The 17500-nt window shown below is 49.2% G+C and overlaps 1 protein-coding gene across 1 annotated transcript in view; it reads right to left on the bottom strand.

The window, feature by feature from the left end:
• The window catches only part of ror1 (receptor tyrosine kinase-like orphan receptor 1), a 113019-nt gene that overhangs the window by 30758 nt on the left and 64761 nt on the right, over positions 1 to 17500 (bottom strand). The window contains exon 2 of the mRNA XM_042058045.1: positions 6708 to 6779. Within this exon, the coding sequence (XP_041913979.1) occupies positions 6708 to 6779 (72 nt within the window). The remainder of the gene's footprint in view (positions 1 to 6707; positions 6780 to 17500) is intronic.

Genomic DNA, 17500 nt, shown 5'->3' with positions numbered 1-17500 from the left:
CCTTATGAATAGTCTTATCTCAAATTCCCATGTCAGACACACTGGAGACAACATTCAGGCTCCACAGCAAACAGTTGGCCTAAGAGCTTCACTAAAACATGTACAATCATATCTTGTTTTGCATATATGAGGTGCATTGCTTTGGTGCACTGGTAGCACATTACTTGTCGGACGGCATTAGGTCCAGTGGAGTACCTAAACTATACACACTTTTGAACACATATGGTGCATCCTTTTTATGTAGCCTGTCTCCCACAGTCAAACGAGATCCCCTTTTTAGCAGCTGCTGGGCTTTCTGCAAATTGAATATCCTGCAAAGTTTCAGCTTCATAGGAGAGAGGCCAGTTTGGCTCCTAGTGCAGCAGACATGCAGGCAGTCAGAGACTCTCTGCTGATGCTCACTCTTGAGCTGAAGCAGACCTGCTGGCTACGGGCACCACTGTCACTCTATCCTCAGCACAAACCCTTCCTGCATAGAGCTACAGCAACAGTGTGGGACTCTCTCTCTCCTCCTCGCCCTCTCTCTCTCTGTCTCTCTCTTGCTCTGTGAGTGTGAGTTGGTGTGAATATTTGTGTTTGTGTGTGTGAATACCACTGTGTCTGAGCATTTGTGTATGTGTGTGTGTGTGTGAGAAAACAAGAAGAAAAGTGGCCTGTGAGCAGTTGCTGCAAACAACTTTAACTGTCGTTTCACAATCCTTTATGTGATATTCTGTGGTTGCCGCTGTGGTGCTGAATAATTAGCCTCTCTCACCAGGCCCAGTGTCTCGCCAGAGGGGGAGACAGAAGCTCTGATGTCGGTGCCCCCCCCTCCCCCAGCCCCCCTGCCCCCCTGCCCCTCTGTCCCCAGTCTGAAGGCATCGTGTTGCCAGGAGGCCCACATCAAAACATTGTCTCCACAAGGGCCACGGAGTCTTTGAAGGGCCCGCTACAGCTCACTCGCACAGGCTAACACAAACAAAGATATCTATGGGAATCTGTGCACTCCCATATGCAACTGATGGGAAAGAGACGAAAGAGAGAGAGAGAGAGATAGAGAGAGAGAGAAAGAGAGAGAGAGAGAGAGAGAGAGAGAGAGAGAGAGAGAGAGAGAAAGGACTGATGTACACACATTTTATATCCACAATAATTCAGGGAAAGTACCAGATGGTGGGCTTGTGTATGCGTGTGTGTGTGTGAGAGAGAGACAGGGACACAGAGAGGGAGACAGAGAAAGGGCAGCTCAGAGGGAGGAATGGAGGCGGGAGAGAGAGAGAGAGAGAGAGAGAGAGAGAGAGAGAGAGAGAGAGAGAGAGAGAGAGAGAGAGAGTGAGAGAGAGAGAGAGAGAGAGAGAGAGAGAGACTGTGCGTCTGCTGACAAAGATCCCAATTTCGATATCTGTCAAGAGTTTCCTGGGACATCCTGTATCGGGTCATGTGATCTAATTGAGTTTAGTGTTCCCTGTCCTCCCGGCACCCTGCACTGCTGATCCAGGAACTAGGGGTCAAAGGGCCACTACCTCTCAGCATGGCCTCTTCCCCTGCAGAGGGCCACTCCCACCTCCACACAGTATTCCATTACCTCCACGGTCATTCAGCAGGTGGGCTTCCCCAGCGCTGACCCAAGCAACAGCATTCATTACTGAAACCTTCAACACAAACGTCCAGCTGAGAAATAGATTCTAAACATAATATAGAGCAGGTCTCAACTAATGTGTTATTGCTCTTGTGTATACATACAGACCGAGTTTTATTTCATTTATGTATGCCACCATAATATAGCAATGCACTTTCCATAAGATTTGAACTATATATCAACATTTGCTCTCCTCAAAGCGATTCTTGTCATTCCTCATGTCGGTCCTGGGTGCATCTCAGAGAGAGAGAGAGAGAGAGAGAGAGAGAGAGAGCAGTATGAAGCAGGGAGCTATGTGTGGAATGTGACTTTGACGGTTGAATTAATAAAAGTATATGAGGTCCCTCTGCCCTGTGGGGAGATGTGGGGGTGGGCCAGGGTGGACGGGACAGGGAGAGGCCCTGAGGCCCCACAGCTGTGGATCAACATCCACAACATCATACACATCTCACACAGGACCAGAAGAACGAGTGTGTGTGTGTGTGTGTGTGTGTGTGTGTGTGTGTGTGTGTGTGTGTGTGTGTGTGTGTGCGTGTGTGCGTGTGTGTGTATGTGTGTGTGTTTGTAGGGTGGAGGAAGGGTGCTAGAGCAAAGTTATGCAGGAGTAATCAAGAGAGATGGAACCAACACAATGAAGGAGAGAGAGACAGAGATATAGTGGGGAGAACGAGAGAGAGAGGGAAAAGGATGGAAAAGGAGAGAGAGAGAGGAGAAAAAAGGCTTTATCTGATTCTTTTGTCTCTCCACTGTGTAAATCTCCAGTGAAGGTTGGCCTGTCCCTTGCATAAACATGGCGTGGAGTGTCCTGGGGATGTGTTTGATCTGATAAGTCCAGACAAAGAGAAGCCTACTGTGCTGGGCTCACAGGCCTGCTCTCCTCTCCACCACTCTCTCCCTGTTTATTTGAGGAACAACTTCTGAGGAGGATGCAACTTCTGCAATGCCTTATTTAGACAATGGAGAAGTTGTGTGTGTGGCAGTTAAGTCCACACCTTTCCTTGAAAACCATCAGTCATGGTGAGAACATCTCACTAACTCCAGCTTAAGCGTTCTGTCTAACAAAATTATTTGTACTGACCTCCATTACTATAGTAACCCCAGTATCTGTATTCAAACATTCTACTTTTTATTTGTCTTGGGTTATCACTCCAGACCGATTTAACAAGTGATTGTCCACCATGGTTCCCAGCAAGTCCGAGCCAGAGCCCACAGACTCTGTGACCTGGGGTCAACTGGCTGCAAAGCCCTAATAATCCAGCAGCAGTACAGGGTAAATGTTGTTGTTTGCTTTTGTGACTGCGGCACGCTGGTGACCCCGTTCCTTTGTCGTGGGGGTGCTGGCCGAGTTTGGGGACGTTTGTCTTGGCACGCAGCAAGCCTCCCTACTGGACACTCTGCCTAGCGGAGGGGTGGGAGGTACAGTGCTTGATGCTCGAAACACTGGACTCTTAGAATATAGATTTGTCCGGCGTGTCCCCATGGAGGAAGGGTTTATCTGACAAATATAGACTGTGTAGAGCCCTCTCCTCTTCCACTTCCCCGCCAAAGGGCTTATGCGTGATTAGCTATTCAACTCAACTAGTCCTTGTATGAAAATGATCACAGTCCATTAAAAAGGCTGAAAAGGATAACAGCTGCTTAGATCAGCCTTTTAGACAGCCTAAAACGTTTAACTTGTTGATCTTTCATGATTTTTTTGACAACAAGGTTCAAATAAGTCTATGCCATAAAACAACCAGAATAATGGCAAAACTGTGAAAAATAGAGGACTGTGGCATCAAGATCAAGCAGAACAGCTGATTCGCAACTTTCTTGACCATTCACTCACAGTTTGCATTGGAATAAATCTCAGTAGACCATGTAGACTCAGTAGACCTCAGTTGACCACGCCCATTTTTTTATTTGTCAGTCTCATGAATGACATCATTTTAACTTGCATTAACTGAGTTTACATTTGAATTCCCAACCATCTGTGCCTCATAGTATCTTACTGCCTTTGCACTCTCGTCCTCACCTTCCTCTTCCTCTCCCAAAGCACCCACCTTCATCTGTTGGGGGTGAGAGAGGGAAGAAGGAAGCTCTCCCCTCCAGAGCTCATATCCTCCATCCCTCCCTTTTAATCCCCTCTGTCCAAACAGTCTCTTGAAACAATATACAAACGCTCCCGATATGTCCAACGGATGTTAGCTTTGCATTTGAATTTAGCCACGTAGCAGTGCTGTTGGACATGCTGATGGCTTAGGCACATGCTTCTGGAAGGAATCGCGACTCTCCAAAGCAAATGTACAGTATACCGCAAAAAAACCACACACACACACACACACACACACACACACACACACACACACACACACACACACACACACACACACACACACACACACATTTCTTGCCATCTGGGGGTTTATTTAAGAAGCCCCTGCTGCTGCTTTGCAGGCCTGACGTGATAATGGCATGATAATTCTGCTGTTTGCCTAATAGGAGCTGAGTGGGAGGGACAGGGCTCTCTTTGTTCCCTCCTCCCCAGGCCTGCACAGATCCAACCAGAGATGAGATGAGGGCTCTTATGAGAAACACCCGATGGTGGTCCACTGATACACCTTCCAACCGTATGGGCCCTACAGAGTCAGAGGGACTATATCTATCACTCCATATTCATATAGGTGCTCCTGGTTACATATGCTCACTCTATAAAACCTCACAAAGAGTTCAAGATCAATTTGCAGACCTAAAAGAATACAGAGATGATGTCTTCATTTAACTCAAAAGTGTCATTTACACAGTGTATGTGCTTTGTTTCCCTATAAACATGCATGCTGCATGCATTTCCTTGAGCATTCAGTCTGTGCTTTAGATTCCATCCCTTATTTCCTGCGACTGCTTGGAGAAAGAGTAGAGGTGAAACTGATCCTTTAAGCTTTTGAGGAGCAGTAAGTGTTGGGCTGCTCTGCTGAAAGTGGTCTGGTAGGAAATGTGCAAAACAGAGATTCTCTCTCTCTCTCTTCAGCCCAAATGACATAAATAAATGAAGACTGAGTTTTCATTAGTCATTTTGAGAAGGCATCGTGCTCACTTAATCCTGACAAATGGGTAGGACACTGTGGCAGATGTACAGACAACATTAAAGTTCAGGGCCTCGTCTGATCGATTCCCCATGCCTCTCCTCAGCAGTCTCTAGGAGCAGATCAAACGCAGGGCCACCAAAGTTCCTCTTTCTTAGTAGCTGACCTTTTGGTTCCTGGCAGAGCTTCCTGGAGAGGACCCAACATGCTCAGCTCAACTTAAACACACACACACACACACACACACACACACACACACACACACACACACACACACACACACACACACACACACAGTCTGTCGGTTCTGTATGGCATCTCAGACCTGGGACTAGCTGCGTCTCTGGGTTGTGTATCTAAACAGTGACTCATCCCAGTTAACCCTGGGTGAGTCTCTCTAACTGCCTTAATGAGGATATTGTGTGTGTTCACTCTGTTGCTTTCCCTGGCCCTCCCTGGCTGCTGTTCCTGAGAGGGAACTGAAGGATAAATCCCTGACTGGTTGACAGTAATGCTTTCATATTTTCTACGATAATACTTACAACGATGACTTCACGCTTATAGAGAGCATTATAGGGATCCCTTTCAGTTACTTGCAGTTATAACAGTGAGAGAAAAAAAGCGAGATTTAGAGGCGTGAACAGTTATTTAGACAGATCGGTCCAGACAGACGGAGGAAAGTGTACACAGGCGGGGAGTGTGGCCAAGGGCTTGATGAAAAAATACATCATTTCCCCTTTGTGCTCACAGTTTTAAATGTCAGGTAACCAAATCGCTTGGAAAGTCCGGCCTCCCATCCATCAGCTATTTTTAATTTTGCAAATTGCCCGACGGCTCCCAAATAATTCCCGCTCCCCGCTCGACGTGAACTTCCCAGGGTTCCGGTCAAAAGCGGGAATAAATGGGGCAGGGGAAAGTAATTCATCCCATCAAGTGCGCTCCAATCAGCCCCCACGTCAGAGCTGCGTTCCTGGCGTGTGAGAGAGCGAGAGCGAGCGCGGGTGACCGGCCGGACTGAGTCATGGGTTCAGACGGGCTGATAGAGACGTGGCTGGCTCTGAGGCCCGGGGCCCTGGAGAGATATGCGAGCAGGTTCACAGCTAAGAAAACACGAGGAGGATGCTGTAGTCTAAAGCTCCAGACATGGCTGCCAAAGGTGAAACTCCAAAGCTTTAGCTGTTTTGACAGCAATGACACTGCCAAGAACTCATAAATGTGTAAGTAGGTATTGTATTGCATTGCATTGCATGTATGTGTGTGTGTGTTTGTGTGTGTGTGTGTGTATGTTAGCATATGTGTTTGTGACTGCATGCTCCCTACACCCCCTCATATGTATTTTTTATGTATGTGAGAGTGTGAGTGTTTTTACACTAGACAGTGAGGCTAAACTCAAACCACAACATATGACCGAAGCATAACATCAGCGGCAGCCGTCTGCTTAACTGCACATCTGTGGAGATGCCACTGGATCTAATCAAGGGCTTTCAGCGCTGTCAGTCAACCCTGTATCTACGGCGATAAAGTGCATGGCAGCGAACCTCATCAGTGCCATGGAAACATGTAGGAATTCCCCCCACAGGTGCCTCAGCGAGAGCCAGAGGTGATGTCACTCACATAATGAAGCTCCTTCACCGTTTTGACTTCCTGCTACCGATGCATGCTGATAGGCCCTGAGCCAATCACGACCCTGAATGCTGTCAGAACCAGCCATCACGGGCCAATCCCTGGTGCAGACATAACATACCCTAATCTTGGAATCAGTCTGCATGATTAAGGATACCTTAAGTTAACCACCTTCTGCACAAAGCAGTATATCTGAGCCACAACTTACTTCAAATTCACCAAGTGCATTTGCAGAATATGATTTGTGTCTTACTTTTGACATTGAACTGCTTTACTACAAGACTTTTCTAAAAGATGAACCTTTCTGGCATTACAAAATGTTGGAAGGACATGTGTTTTCTAAGAAGAATAAAGGATCAGTGTTTTTGTATGAGACTGTAGCTGACTGTAGTCAAAATGGCTCTTACCTTTCTGAGGTCCACTGGAGGCATTCCAGGTAGAGGCCGCAACCATGTTGGGATCAGAGGGAACGTCAGCTCCTGAGGGAGACAGAGGGAGAGATTTGTGTGATCAAGAGAAAGCCACAGCTCAAAGACATCCAAGTCTGTTCTCGTGTTCTGGTGTTTTGGCCCGCTCTGTGAAAAACAGCCTTTGCGTGGCCAAGTGTTTGAGAAACACTAGAGGCAATATGTGATTTGTGGACTCTTAAACAAAGAGACCGAAGCCAGCTTCTCTAAAATGGACTTCATGCAGTCCTGTGTGCTACCAATGAGAAATCCATGGAGTGAAGTGGAATCAGTAAGGCCTTGAGCAGCTTTTACAGCTCAGTAAAATCAGCATCAATGCCACATCTTAAATCCTCCAGCACAAGCACGAGCTTCCTCACAAAGCGCTCAGACGTGATGCATCAGCCACTACTGTGCAGGCCGGATTAGATTGCCGTGAAGCCGCCCAATATCAATAGGTGATGACAGATTTTAGCTCTTCATTCCAGCGGACCGTGATGCTCCGCTAACAATGAGTCCTTTGGCTGTCCCCCGGCCAGAGATTCCACTGCTCCCCCAACAGCAGACAATAAACAAAGAGTGTCCTCGGGCTCTGCTCGCCGTCAGTCTGGCTTTGTGCTTGTGGCCACTGCTCTCCTGCCCGACATGACAGCCGCTGCGGAGCGATGTGCTCCCAGCTCCACGGATCAGGCATTTATGGAATTTTGCTCTTTGATCCTTGGATGGGTCTTATTTTTTTTTCCGGGCCAATTCTGTTCTGTCCGTCATGGTACATCCCTGCCAATCATGTACAGGGAAATGGACAGGCGTGTGCTCCACCTTTCTCTGTCTGTCATTCTGCTCTCCCCTGCATGCCCTCTCTCTCTCACATTTCTTTATCTCGTGTCTTTATCAGACATGCTCTCTCTCTCTCCCTCACTGCACTCCTCTTCTCTCATCCCTTCTTTCCTGTCCATCACCTCTCCGCTGCTTCTGTCCTTCTCTTTCTCTCCCCTTCGCTCCTTCCTTCACTCCATGTCCTCTCTAGCGCTGGTCAGCTCCCTCTCCTCTCCTCTCACTGTACTGTAAGCTGAGAGTGCGCCTCTCGGTGCTGGTGGACTCGGGTAATAGATCGCACAGACTCCCCGCTGCCTGCGCTTGCTGAGGAGGATAAATTGCAAGGGTGCTGACAGGCTCGGAGATCCGCTGGCACAGGCTTTCAAAAGGGGGGGTGTTGTATGGTGGTGGGCACACACACACACACTCGTTCACTCGTTATCCAATCTCTTCAGCTGCTTCTGCCATCCAAAACACGATTAACACCTCAGAACCCACAGGACCGAGCCGGAACCAGGGAGGTCCAGATCAGCTCAGCCACGCTCACCTATGCGGGCCCGCAATATCCTAAACTTCCTACATTGCTGTTGCAGGAACACAGAGAGAGAGAGAGAGAGAGAGAGAGAGAGAGAGAGAGAGAGAGAGAGAGAGATGATTTCATTATCAGGTCTGTTTATTTTCAAAAGAAGGGAACATTGGGATGTCTTCTGGCTTCTCCTTGTCTCATTCACTCGATCGCTCTCTAATTACTTTACCACAGTAGCCATTAATTACTGTCAAGATGAGGAGTTAAGGCATATGGTGGTTTCAAAGAGGACGCAGACACTGATCTTTAGGTAGAGTGCAGACAAGCTGAGTGCTGTTACTGGATATTTCCACTATAAACACACACCCTTATTCTTACAAGCAAGACAGAGAAAGAGAGAGGGAGAGGGAGAGAGAGAGAGAGAGAGAGAGAGAGAGAGAGAGAGAGAGAGAGAGAGAGAGAGAGAGAGAGAGAGAGAGAGAGAGAGAGAGAGAGAGAGAGAGAGAGGGAGAGCGCAACATACGACCCCTCCAGCATCAAAACTGACCACGGACAGAGCTGAACTAAAAACTGAGAGTGACATTGACAAATGGCAGACAGTGTGGGCGCAGTCTGGCCGTTAAAGCCAAGGGCCCACATCTGAGGGTCTGGTGGGCCCAGCATCTGTGCTCGTTTTAGTTTCATCTTCCTTCGCCTAACTCGTTATATTTTGGTGTTTTCAGTCAGGGCAACAGACCAGAGTTAAAGAGTGAGGCACAGAGTGAGATGGACTGACTGAACCAAAGAACAATGCAGAGGTTCAGTGGCGCATCTGTTCTGCCTGGAACCCATGGAGACACACTGGGCTTCCACACAGCAGGCGTATGAGGCCAACACACAACATACAAACGGCTTTCTGTGAAAACAGCATAACAGCAAAAAACAAATTATGCTCTAAATGATGGTTATCTAAATTGCTTGCTGCATTTCAGTGAGGGTGTATATGTGTTTATACTGTATGCGGCCTCATAGTATTACAAATGCAAATTTAAGGAAAAAACGTGGATTTCATTATTATCTTCAGCTGTTATCTGTTAATGCTTGCTAATGGCAACATCTTGCATTTTGTATTTGTTACAGTGCTTGTAGTACGCTCCCCTTTTCCCATGACCACAGTTCAGTTTGGATTTGTGTGGAATGAAATGAGCAGTACAGAATGAGAGACAGAGAGCAGTAAAAGATGGCATGAGAGCGCTGAGGAGAAGAGGAGAGGAGAGGGCTGGAGAAGCTCTCTTTCTGAGGGGGCTGGGAGAGCAGGCAGCAGAGAGGCGTGACTGTGTTAAGTGGGTGTTAATACAGGACTTAACGCACACGGTGTTTAGAGTCACAGGGCCCCTAATGAGCCTATAACACCCCACACACATACACACACACACACACACACACATACACACACAATGACACACCTGCTATAGGGAGATAGTACTGTTGCAGACAGGATCTAATTGATGTATCACCTCTGAACATATGTGTGTGCATGTGTTGTGTATGTGTGTGTGTGTGTGTGTGTACTCTGCACAAGTTCCTCAATATATTTGGGAGTAAGCTGGTTGTGTATGTGTGTGCAAGTGTGCATAAATATGTGTATTTCTTTTTGTCTGTGTACAGTATGTAGTTTTCTAATGTGTGTGTGGTGTGTGTGTGTGTGACGCAGCTAGTCCCAGGTCTGAGATGCCATACAGAACCGACAGACTTTGTGTGTGTGTGTGTGTGTGTGTGTGTGTGTGTGTGTGTGTGTGTGTGTGTGTGTGTGTGTGTGTTGTGTCTGTGTGCCAGTGCTCGTGGCAGCTGACAGTGGGGCAGGTGTCTGAATGCCTCCTGGGTCTCAGAGGGGGAATAAAGCAGAGAGCAGGCTTATTAAACCAGCACACTGATGACAGCAAATGTCATTTGCCTGTGTCCTGCCTCCCGCTCATGTTACCCGCCGCTCTGGCCAGCGCGGTCACTCCAGCCTCGGAACAAGCCTCGCCTCGCCTGCCCCGAGAGGGCTGCCATCTGGCATCCACAGCCCCGACGCCAGGCGAACGCCACTGGCTTTTACACCGTATCATTAAAGCGCTCGCTGCCAGAGCTCCACGACTGCTCTGCCGTGGCTGCCGTGTGGGGCTAACAGGAGCGCAGCGCAGGGAGTTCATCTATGGGAAGCTCTGGTCCAGGAAATACTAACTGTACATTTCTTTGGATGGATAGAGCATATGCTGAATGACTTAGTGTACATGGACATATATATTATGTGGTCGTGCAAAAAAGCGTTTTGTGTAGAGAGCTGACCGGGCAGAGCCCAGGGGCAGCGATGGTGAGAGGGGCTCTGCAGAGTCTCCGTGTCGAGCGCATACCTGCGGTTTCCCACGACTCCCACACGCCTGCTTTCTCTTCCCCCGACCCTCCACAAAGGGTCACATCTCTCGCGGTCACGGGTGACCGGCTGTCACGGACCACCGGCTGCCCAAACAGACTCACTCCAGGGCTCAGCCAGGTAAAGACACCAGGGAGGGGGAGGCCTCATGTGCTGGGGCTTCAGAACGAGGGACAAAAGAGAGACACAAAGGAGCAGAAAAAGAAGGAAGAGCAGGACACAGGAGGAAGAGCAGGACACAGGAGGAAGACCATGTGGACAGAGACACAAGGGTGGACAGGGAAACAAGGGTGAGGGGGCTTGTTTTGGGCTCTTGCGCAATATCAAAAAAGATGAAAAGCATTTTTCCTCCAATTAGTGCACATCTGCAAGCTAACCCATCATTAGATAATCAAGAAATATCTGGAAAATTGGGGGTAATTTTGAGATTAGCATTCTGGTGTTTCCCAAAAACAAAGGCTGTTTTTTATTAGGACCATTTGTTAATGCTACCCTAAAAATAGGCTGATCAGAAAGAAAGAAAGAAAGAAAGAGAGAAAGAGAGAAAGAGAAAGAGAGGGAGTGGAGAAGAAAAACAGGAACACGTCTGTTGCTGTCTGGCCTCAGGCCCACAGGTCTGATAAGAACACATTTAACGCACACAGGCTGATGAATTCATATCAGCTCTTCAGCATGCAGCTGCGTTGAACGGAGCTCCAGTCTGCACTCTGACACAGCTTTTTCCACTTTGGGATTATAGTATTACTGTCCTCCACACTAAAGATGGCAGCCACGCGAGAGATGCAGCGGCGGCCCCTCTCTGTGCCGCTGTCAGCTCCTCGGCCCTGCAGAGCTGTGTTTACACTGATGGATAGCGTATGAATGAGGGGGTCTGCACTGGAAGATCCACCTACACACCACAGAAAGTTAGCACAGCCAGGGCCCCAGGCCAGGTCGCTGGGAAAAAAAACACCGAAATAAAACGGGAATTTCAATTTGAGTGGATACGCATGGCAGCTAATATGATTGTATGATTTGTTCATAATGTGTAATTACAGCTTTTATGCGGCGAGTGAGATTGATGTATGAGCTCTCTGAAACTGTTATTAGGGCAGATTTCTACCTCCTCTCTCGAATTTGTTGAGGAATTTCATAAATTGAAGGGTGTTCTGCACATAAAACAGCATCTCTGAGGAGCATGAGATATTCCCATTATGTGTGGAGGAGGATTTTCGTTGACTAGTTGATCCATAACAGGCCCCCCCGTCCCCCCACCTCCAGAATGTGCTGGAATCTTTGGACATGTACTGGACCACTGGCAGGAGTCCGGAATATAAGAAGTCTAAACACATCACTGGAAAACCGGCAATCGTAAAAAGAATACAGAAAATGCAGAAAAAGTACCAAACAAAATGTCTTTCTCTCTCTCTCTCTCTCTCTCTCTCTCTCTCTCTCTCTTTCTCTCTCTCTCTCACTCTCTCTCTCTCTCTCTCTCTCTCTCTCTCTCTCTCTCTTCTCTCTCTCTCTCACTCTCTCTCTCTCTCTCTCTCTCTCTTTCTCTTTCTGTCTCTCTTGCTGTGGCTTGCGTACAGCTTCAGCCATCTCAACTGGGGCCCTGGACCAAGTCTGGCCTGCTCTAATGAATTATTAGCGCAATTACAGTGGGCACTGCATCATGAGTGGAAAATGTGATTGTGGCGCAACGCTGGAGCGTGTCCTGCTCGAGAATAAAGACGTCCGATGCGGGGGGGAGAAGAGAGTCCGAGGCTGATGAAGCTGCTCGTAAACTGCTGTGTTTTGTGGTGGGCTCCGGTCCCAAGTCGGAGCTCTGGAGTTTATGTTGGACCGAGCCGCGCTTCACTGTCAGTGCCCTGATGTGAGCTGGGCTGAGGGACGGCAGGGGTGCTGGAAGAGAAAGAGTGAGAGAGAGAGAGAGAGAGAGGAGAGAGAGAGAGAGAGGAGAGAGAGAGATTGGAAAAAGGAAGATCGATGGGAAAGAGAGATGACTTTCCCACCTCTGCGTGGGGAACATGAGGGGTCAGCGAATGAGGGAGTAGAGACCGTGTGTGGACACTGTGAGCTGGGAGAACAGAGAGTGAAGAAGAGAGGAAGAGAGAGCGAGAGAGAGAGAGGAGAGAGAGAGAGAGAGGAAGGGAGGGAGGGAGGGAGTACAGAGGGGAAAAAAGAGAAAGAGGTTCAACTTCTCCATTTGCTCGGCTTAACCTGATTCCAGTGAGAGGACAAGCACCAGGGGACGTGCGGGAGGGGAGGTTGGAGGGAAAGGAAAGAGTGGCGTGTGACTGAGAGACAGACAGAGAGCACAGTCCACCTGGATGCCCAAGAACCATGGCGGAGGAAGGGGGGCTGGGAAGGGGGGGCAAATGAACCATACTGGAGGAAGTAAGCTCACAGTAACCCAACATCTCTTCCCCCCTGCTCAACATGAGGAGGTCGGGGAGGGTAATGCGATAGCCCAGCCCTGGCCCAAGAGAGTCCCAGTGAGCTGCTCCAGGCCTCGAGTGGATGGGAGGGAATGGGAGAGGCCGGCTAGCTGGCTAGTGAACCCAGGCAAAAGCACTGAGCCGCTGAACCACCGCTGGCTGTAACACAAGGGCCTCTTCACATTAGCACAACAAACAGCAGACAGGAACAAAGCTGCCAGGGCAAGTAACCTGCAACCCCAACCACCCAGCCCCTTCCTCCACCCCCACCTCCACCCCCTCATAAGTATGCTATGGTATGCTGGCCTATGATAATAAGGCAAAGAGGCCACTGCTAGCCAAGGGACGGCTTAGGTGACTCGTCTCCGGGAGAAAAAAAACATGCTGATGAGGCCTGCTCCTGGTCCTGGTCAGGGCATAAAACGAGAACTATCCCATCGGTGTCACACACTACTCCTGAATACAATGACCTTCAACCAGCACATTATATTTCTTTCATTTTACTTTTGTTGCATATGGGATTTTGGTTTATGTAGAAGTCATAATCCCCCCCCCCCACACACACACACACTTGTTTGTGACCGCTGTGTGTCCGCGTCCACTGGACCATAAGGCCACTACTACATGTCTCTGGGCAGCAGTAGTCGAGTAGATGGAGAGGATCACTCTGATATTAGCTGCTCTTTTGATGAGTCACTGAAGAGGACTCAGGCATACACAAGAGAGCTGTGTCCTGTCACTGGGAGGAATGCTTTGATGGATGTCATGGGATCAAAGCTCTCAAGGCCAGCTGCCTCAGGGCTCAGGCTGATGTCTGGCTTCACATGGATGCACGTACACATGAACACACAGGCGCACCCAACAACACACCATCTCTCTCTTACACATCTTACACATACACACACAGTCAAACACACCCAGCAACACACCATCTCTCTCTTACACATCTTATACATACACACAAAGTGAAACACACCCAGCAACACACCATCTCTCTCTTACACATCTTACACATACACACACAGTCAAACACACCCAGCAACACACCATCTCTCTCTTACACATCTTACACATACACACACAGTTAAACACAAATGTGGTGATGTGTTTCCAAAGACATGCTCCCTGCCTCAGAAAAGGGGTGGCATAGCATAGCAACAGCATTTTATAGGGGGTCACAGCCAACAAACGGAGATATTTGCATCACACACACACACACACACACACACACACACAGTATATATATATGTATATGCACTCACACACATTCCCCTCCACACAGGCACACTTATATAGTCACAGACAAACACACCCACAGATCCAGTGATATGGCGCCGGGCCCAGAGTGCGACTGACGGCTGTATTAGCGTGGCTCAGGCTTGCACAGGTGACATGTGAGCCGGCCGCGGGTCCATTTCAGGCCGATGCCACCGGGCCGCCACCAGCCTGTTTGCTCAGACGGCCTGCGGGCCGCGCTAACGGGAGATTGCCTTACCGTTTAATGACCCTCGCCTTCACGCGGCACAATCTCACGCCAGCTCGGGTTGCACCCGATTCCGGTGGAATGTTCCGGATTGTGGCGAGCGCCTACCACCTACTGTAGAACTCATTTATTTTCCCATGACAGGCGGGCCTGGGTGGAAGGAGGCAATCGTTCCATGTCAAGTCGACGATGCGTTGACCCCCACCCACTGACATCGAGCAGGCTGCTCCAGCACTGTGTGGGTCTTGATGTATGTGGGGGGATCAGGTGAAGGGGGAAAGGCATACAGTACATCATGAACACTGGTAAGAATGGAACTCTCCCCTCCAGCCCCAACACACACAAAGCCACACATATACACACACACAACATATAGTACATGCATGCACAAATACACAGACACATGCATGCACACACACGCGCACACACACATGCACACACACACATGTGCTACGGTATAAGATCCAGGGCAGATGGGAAGTGGAATGCAAACATTAATGCAACTGGATTTGGATGTCGTTGTGATTTAAGCATCACGAGAGACGTGGGATGGAGTCCAAATCTGCTCCGTTGTTCTATTGGAATGTCCAACTGTTCAAGGGGATCTTTCCCCTTCATCTCCGCAGGGAGAAATCCTAACTGATTGGAGGGGAGTGATGCAGGAAGCCTGCCTGACTCTGGAGATCAATCACGTCTCATCTTAAACCAGTTAAGGCGTGGTGATTGGCCTTGGCCTGACAGTGATTGAGGAAGATCCTCTTAAATTGGACGTGCAGAGTTCCGGCCTTACCCATCATGCATTGAGCCTGTCTTTCATCAGGGTGCAGCGTGCCCTACGCACCCCGGACTCGACTGCCAGCGCGCCACCTGGGTCCACACCTGTCAGGTGTGCCCTAAGCCCTCCCATCAGTGGCTGGCACACCCTGCCTCAGTGAAAGCACTGAAAGGACACTTGGATTACTCTCAGCGGGATCAAACGCCCTCCGACCCAGGTCTTCACCTCGCCATTAGCGCCAACGCAACACGGCACAACAAACCCGGCGGCAGGCCATTTAGCCTGAATAAGGGCATCTGGTGCCAGCTGGGGGCAGATAAAGCATCTGGCATTCCCTGCCTGGACATGCCAAAAACACCCGTCTCTCACCCCGACCCTCCCTCTCGCTCCGTAAGGGTGGCTGGATAATCCCTTTCAGTTCGGGGAATGGCACGTACGGGGAGGCTTGGCCGGGGGCCGCCTGGAAAACATCTGGAGGCTTACGAGGCTCCCCGGCCGACGGCAGGGGAGGCTTTGTCACCTGACCCAGTGGTGTGACAGTCATGGGGAGATGAAACAGATTGTGGGCTCCTCAGGGCTGCCAGTAAAAACGGCAGGCCTTCCTTCCCCGTCCCTTCTGTGTTATTCCTCCCCAGACCCACGTTCTACAGAGGCGCTGCCAAGCGGCGGCGCGGGGCGCGTGCCAGTGCCAGTGGGCTGTCTGAGGCATCGGCTCGGCTCGCCACACACCGCCCTGTCAGTCAGCGGGCACGGCCTCGTGAGTGCACTACTGATGCAGACTAGGAAAATAATCATCAACATTCCTCAGGGCGAGATGTGATGATTAATACAGCAACAGAGAGAGAGAGAGAGAGAGAGAGAGAGAGAGAGAGAGAGAGAGAGAGAGAGAGAGAGAGAGAGAGAGAGGGAAGGAGAAAAGGAACAGAGAGACAAAAAAAGAAGGAGAAAGAATATATATGGCATATATATGGCAGAGAAAAATGAGAGAGAACACCCCTGCGTGACATTCCAGTGAAATCCAAAAGCGTTCCATCTGGGGCTTGCATAAAAATAAGTCTGACATGTCAGCAGACCTACTGCCTCTTCTGAGGTAATGTTAAAAGGAGTTTTTGAGCGATCCACTATATTAAAGAATAACATTATTTCTACAGCACAGAGATGCATGCTCCTGCTGTGTGTGCTGTATCTTTTTTCTCCCTGACTAACCACGGAGGCCTCCGTAGACGCCCCCAAAAAGACGGAGTGGCAGCAGCAACCACCAGTGAGAAGCGCCACTGACTGTCAGTCTCTGGACTCAGCCTCTCCACATCTGGAATGTTGGCCCATGTTTTGGGACAAGAGTGTTCAGAAAACCCAAATTCAGTTTCCTTGGGAATGGCTGTTGGTATTCAAATTGGCACTCAGGATCGACAACTCACGGCTAGGCTCTGTCAAAGGCTGTCAATACATCAGTATCCTACAGCTGCAAGGAGCGGTCGACAATTAAAACGAAAATGTGGAACAAAGAAACACTTCAGAGAGACCGTGTGAGGGAGAGACCTTGTGATACTGTTTGATTAATGTGTCATCTACTCTTTCCAGGCACTGGAAGTGCGGACAAATTGTTTTTGACCAAAACGTCCGCAGATTCCAGGCAACACTTCATACGTGTGTGCCTGCGTAGACACAGTGCCTGGGGAGTGGGGGAACAGTGAGTGATGATGTGGGGGGAGGCCTGGATCTGTTTAGGACCCTGCTTAAGGGGGAAAATGGACTGGGAGGGAGAGAGTGACAGCCTGAGAGACAGACAGGCATGCAGACAGACTGACAGATGGAGCAAGCCACTTGCCTAATAAGAATCCCCTCGCTGGAAAAAAAAAAATGTGTCCACAGAAGTGTTTCCCATACCGTGCCCATCGAACACTGCTCTTGAATGGATGTGACGACAAGGAGGCCAAATGCTCCTCTGGTCTTGAAATGCTGGAGTTGATAAAAGTCTGTAGTTTTACACTTTACATATACTCATACCAAAAAGAGCGCATATGTTTCAAACAAGGACCTAGGAACAGCAGTAAGGAGGTTCTGAGAGAGTAGAGGGTTGGGGTAAGTGTGTGTTTATGGGGGGTATTTGGAATGAGGTCAGAAAGCTCTAGAAAGCAGATTTCTGGAGGTGTTTATTTACTGAAGACAGCCGGATAATGGCCTCACGTGTGTTGGGCGTCTATCGTTGGGAGCCCCTACTGTGGCTGACCCGAGACTTCATTTCCCATCAACCCCGGCTGAGGCATGCCTAAGCTTCAGCCTCAGTTCCACTCCCAACACCCCATAACTCCCCAGGAATGTCACAGAATCCATCATAA

This window comes from Alosa sapidissima, chromosome 12 (assembly GCF_018492685.1).
Source record: "Alosa sapidissima isolate fAloSap1 chromosome 12, fAloSap1.pri, whole genome shotgun sequence".
Lineage (NCBI taxonomy): Eukaryota > Metazoa > Chordata > Actinopteri > Clupeiformes > Clupeidae > Alosa > Alosa sapidissima.
This window is presented reverse-complemented; position numbering and strand designations above follow the sequence as displayed.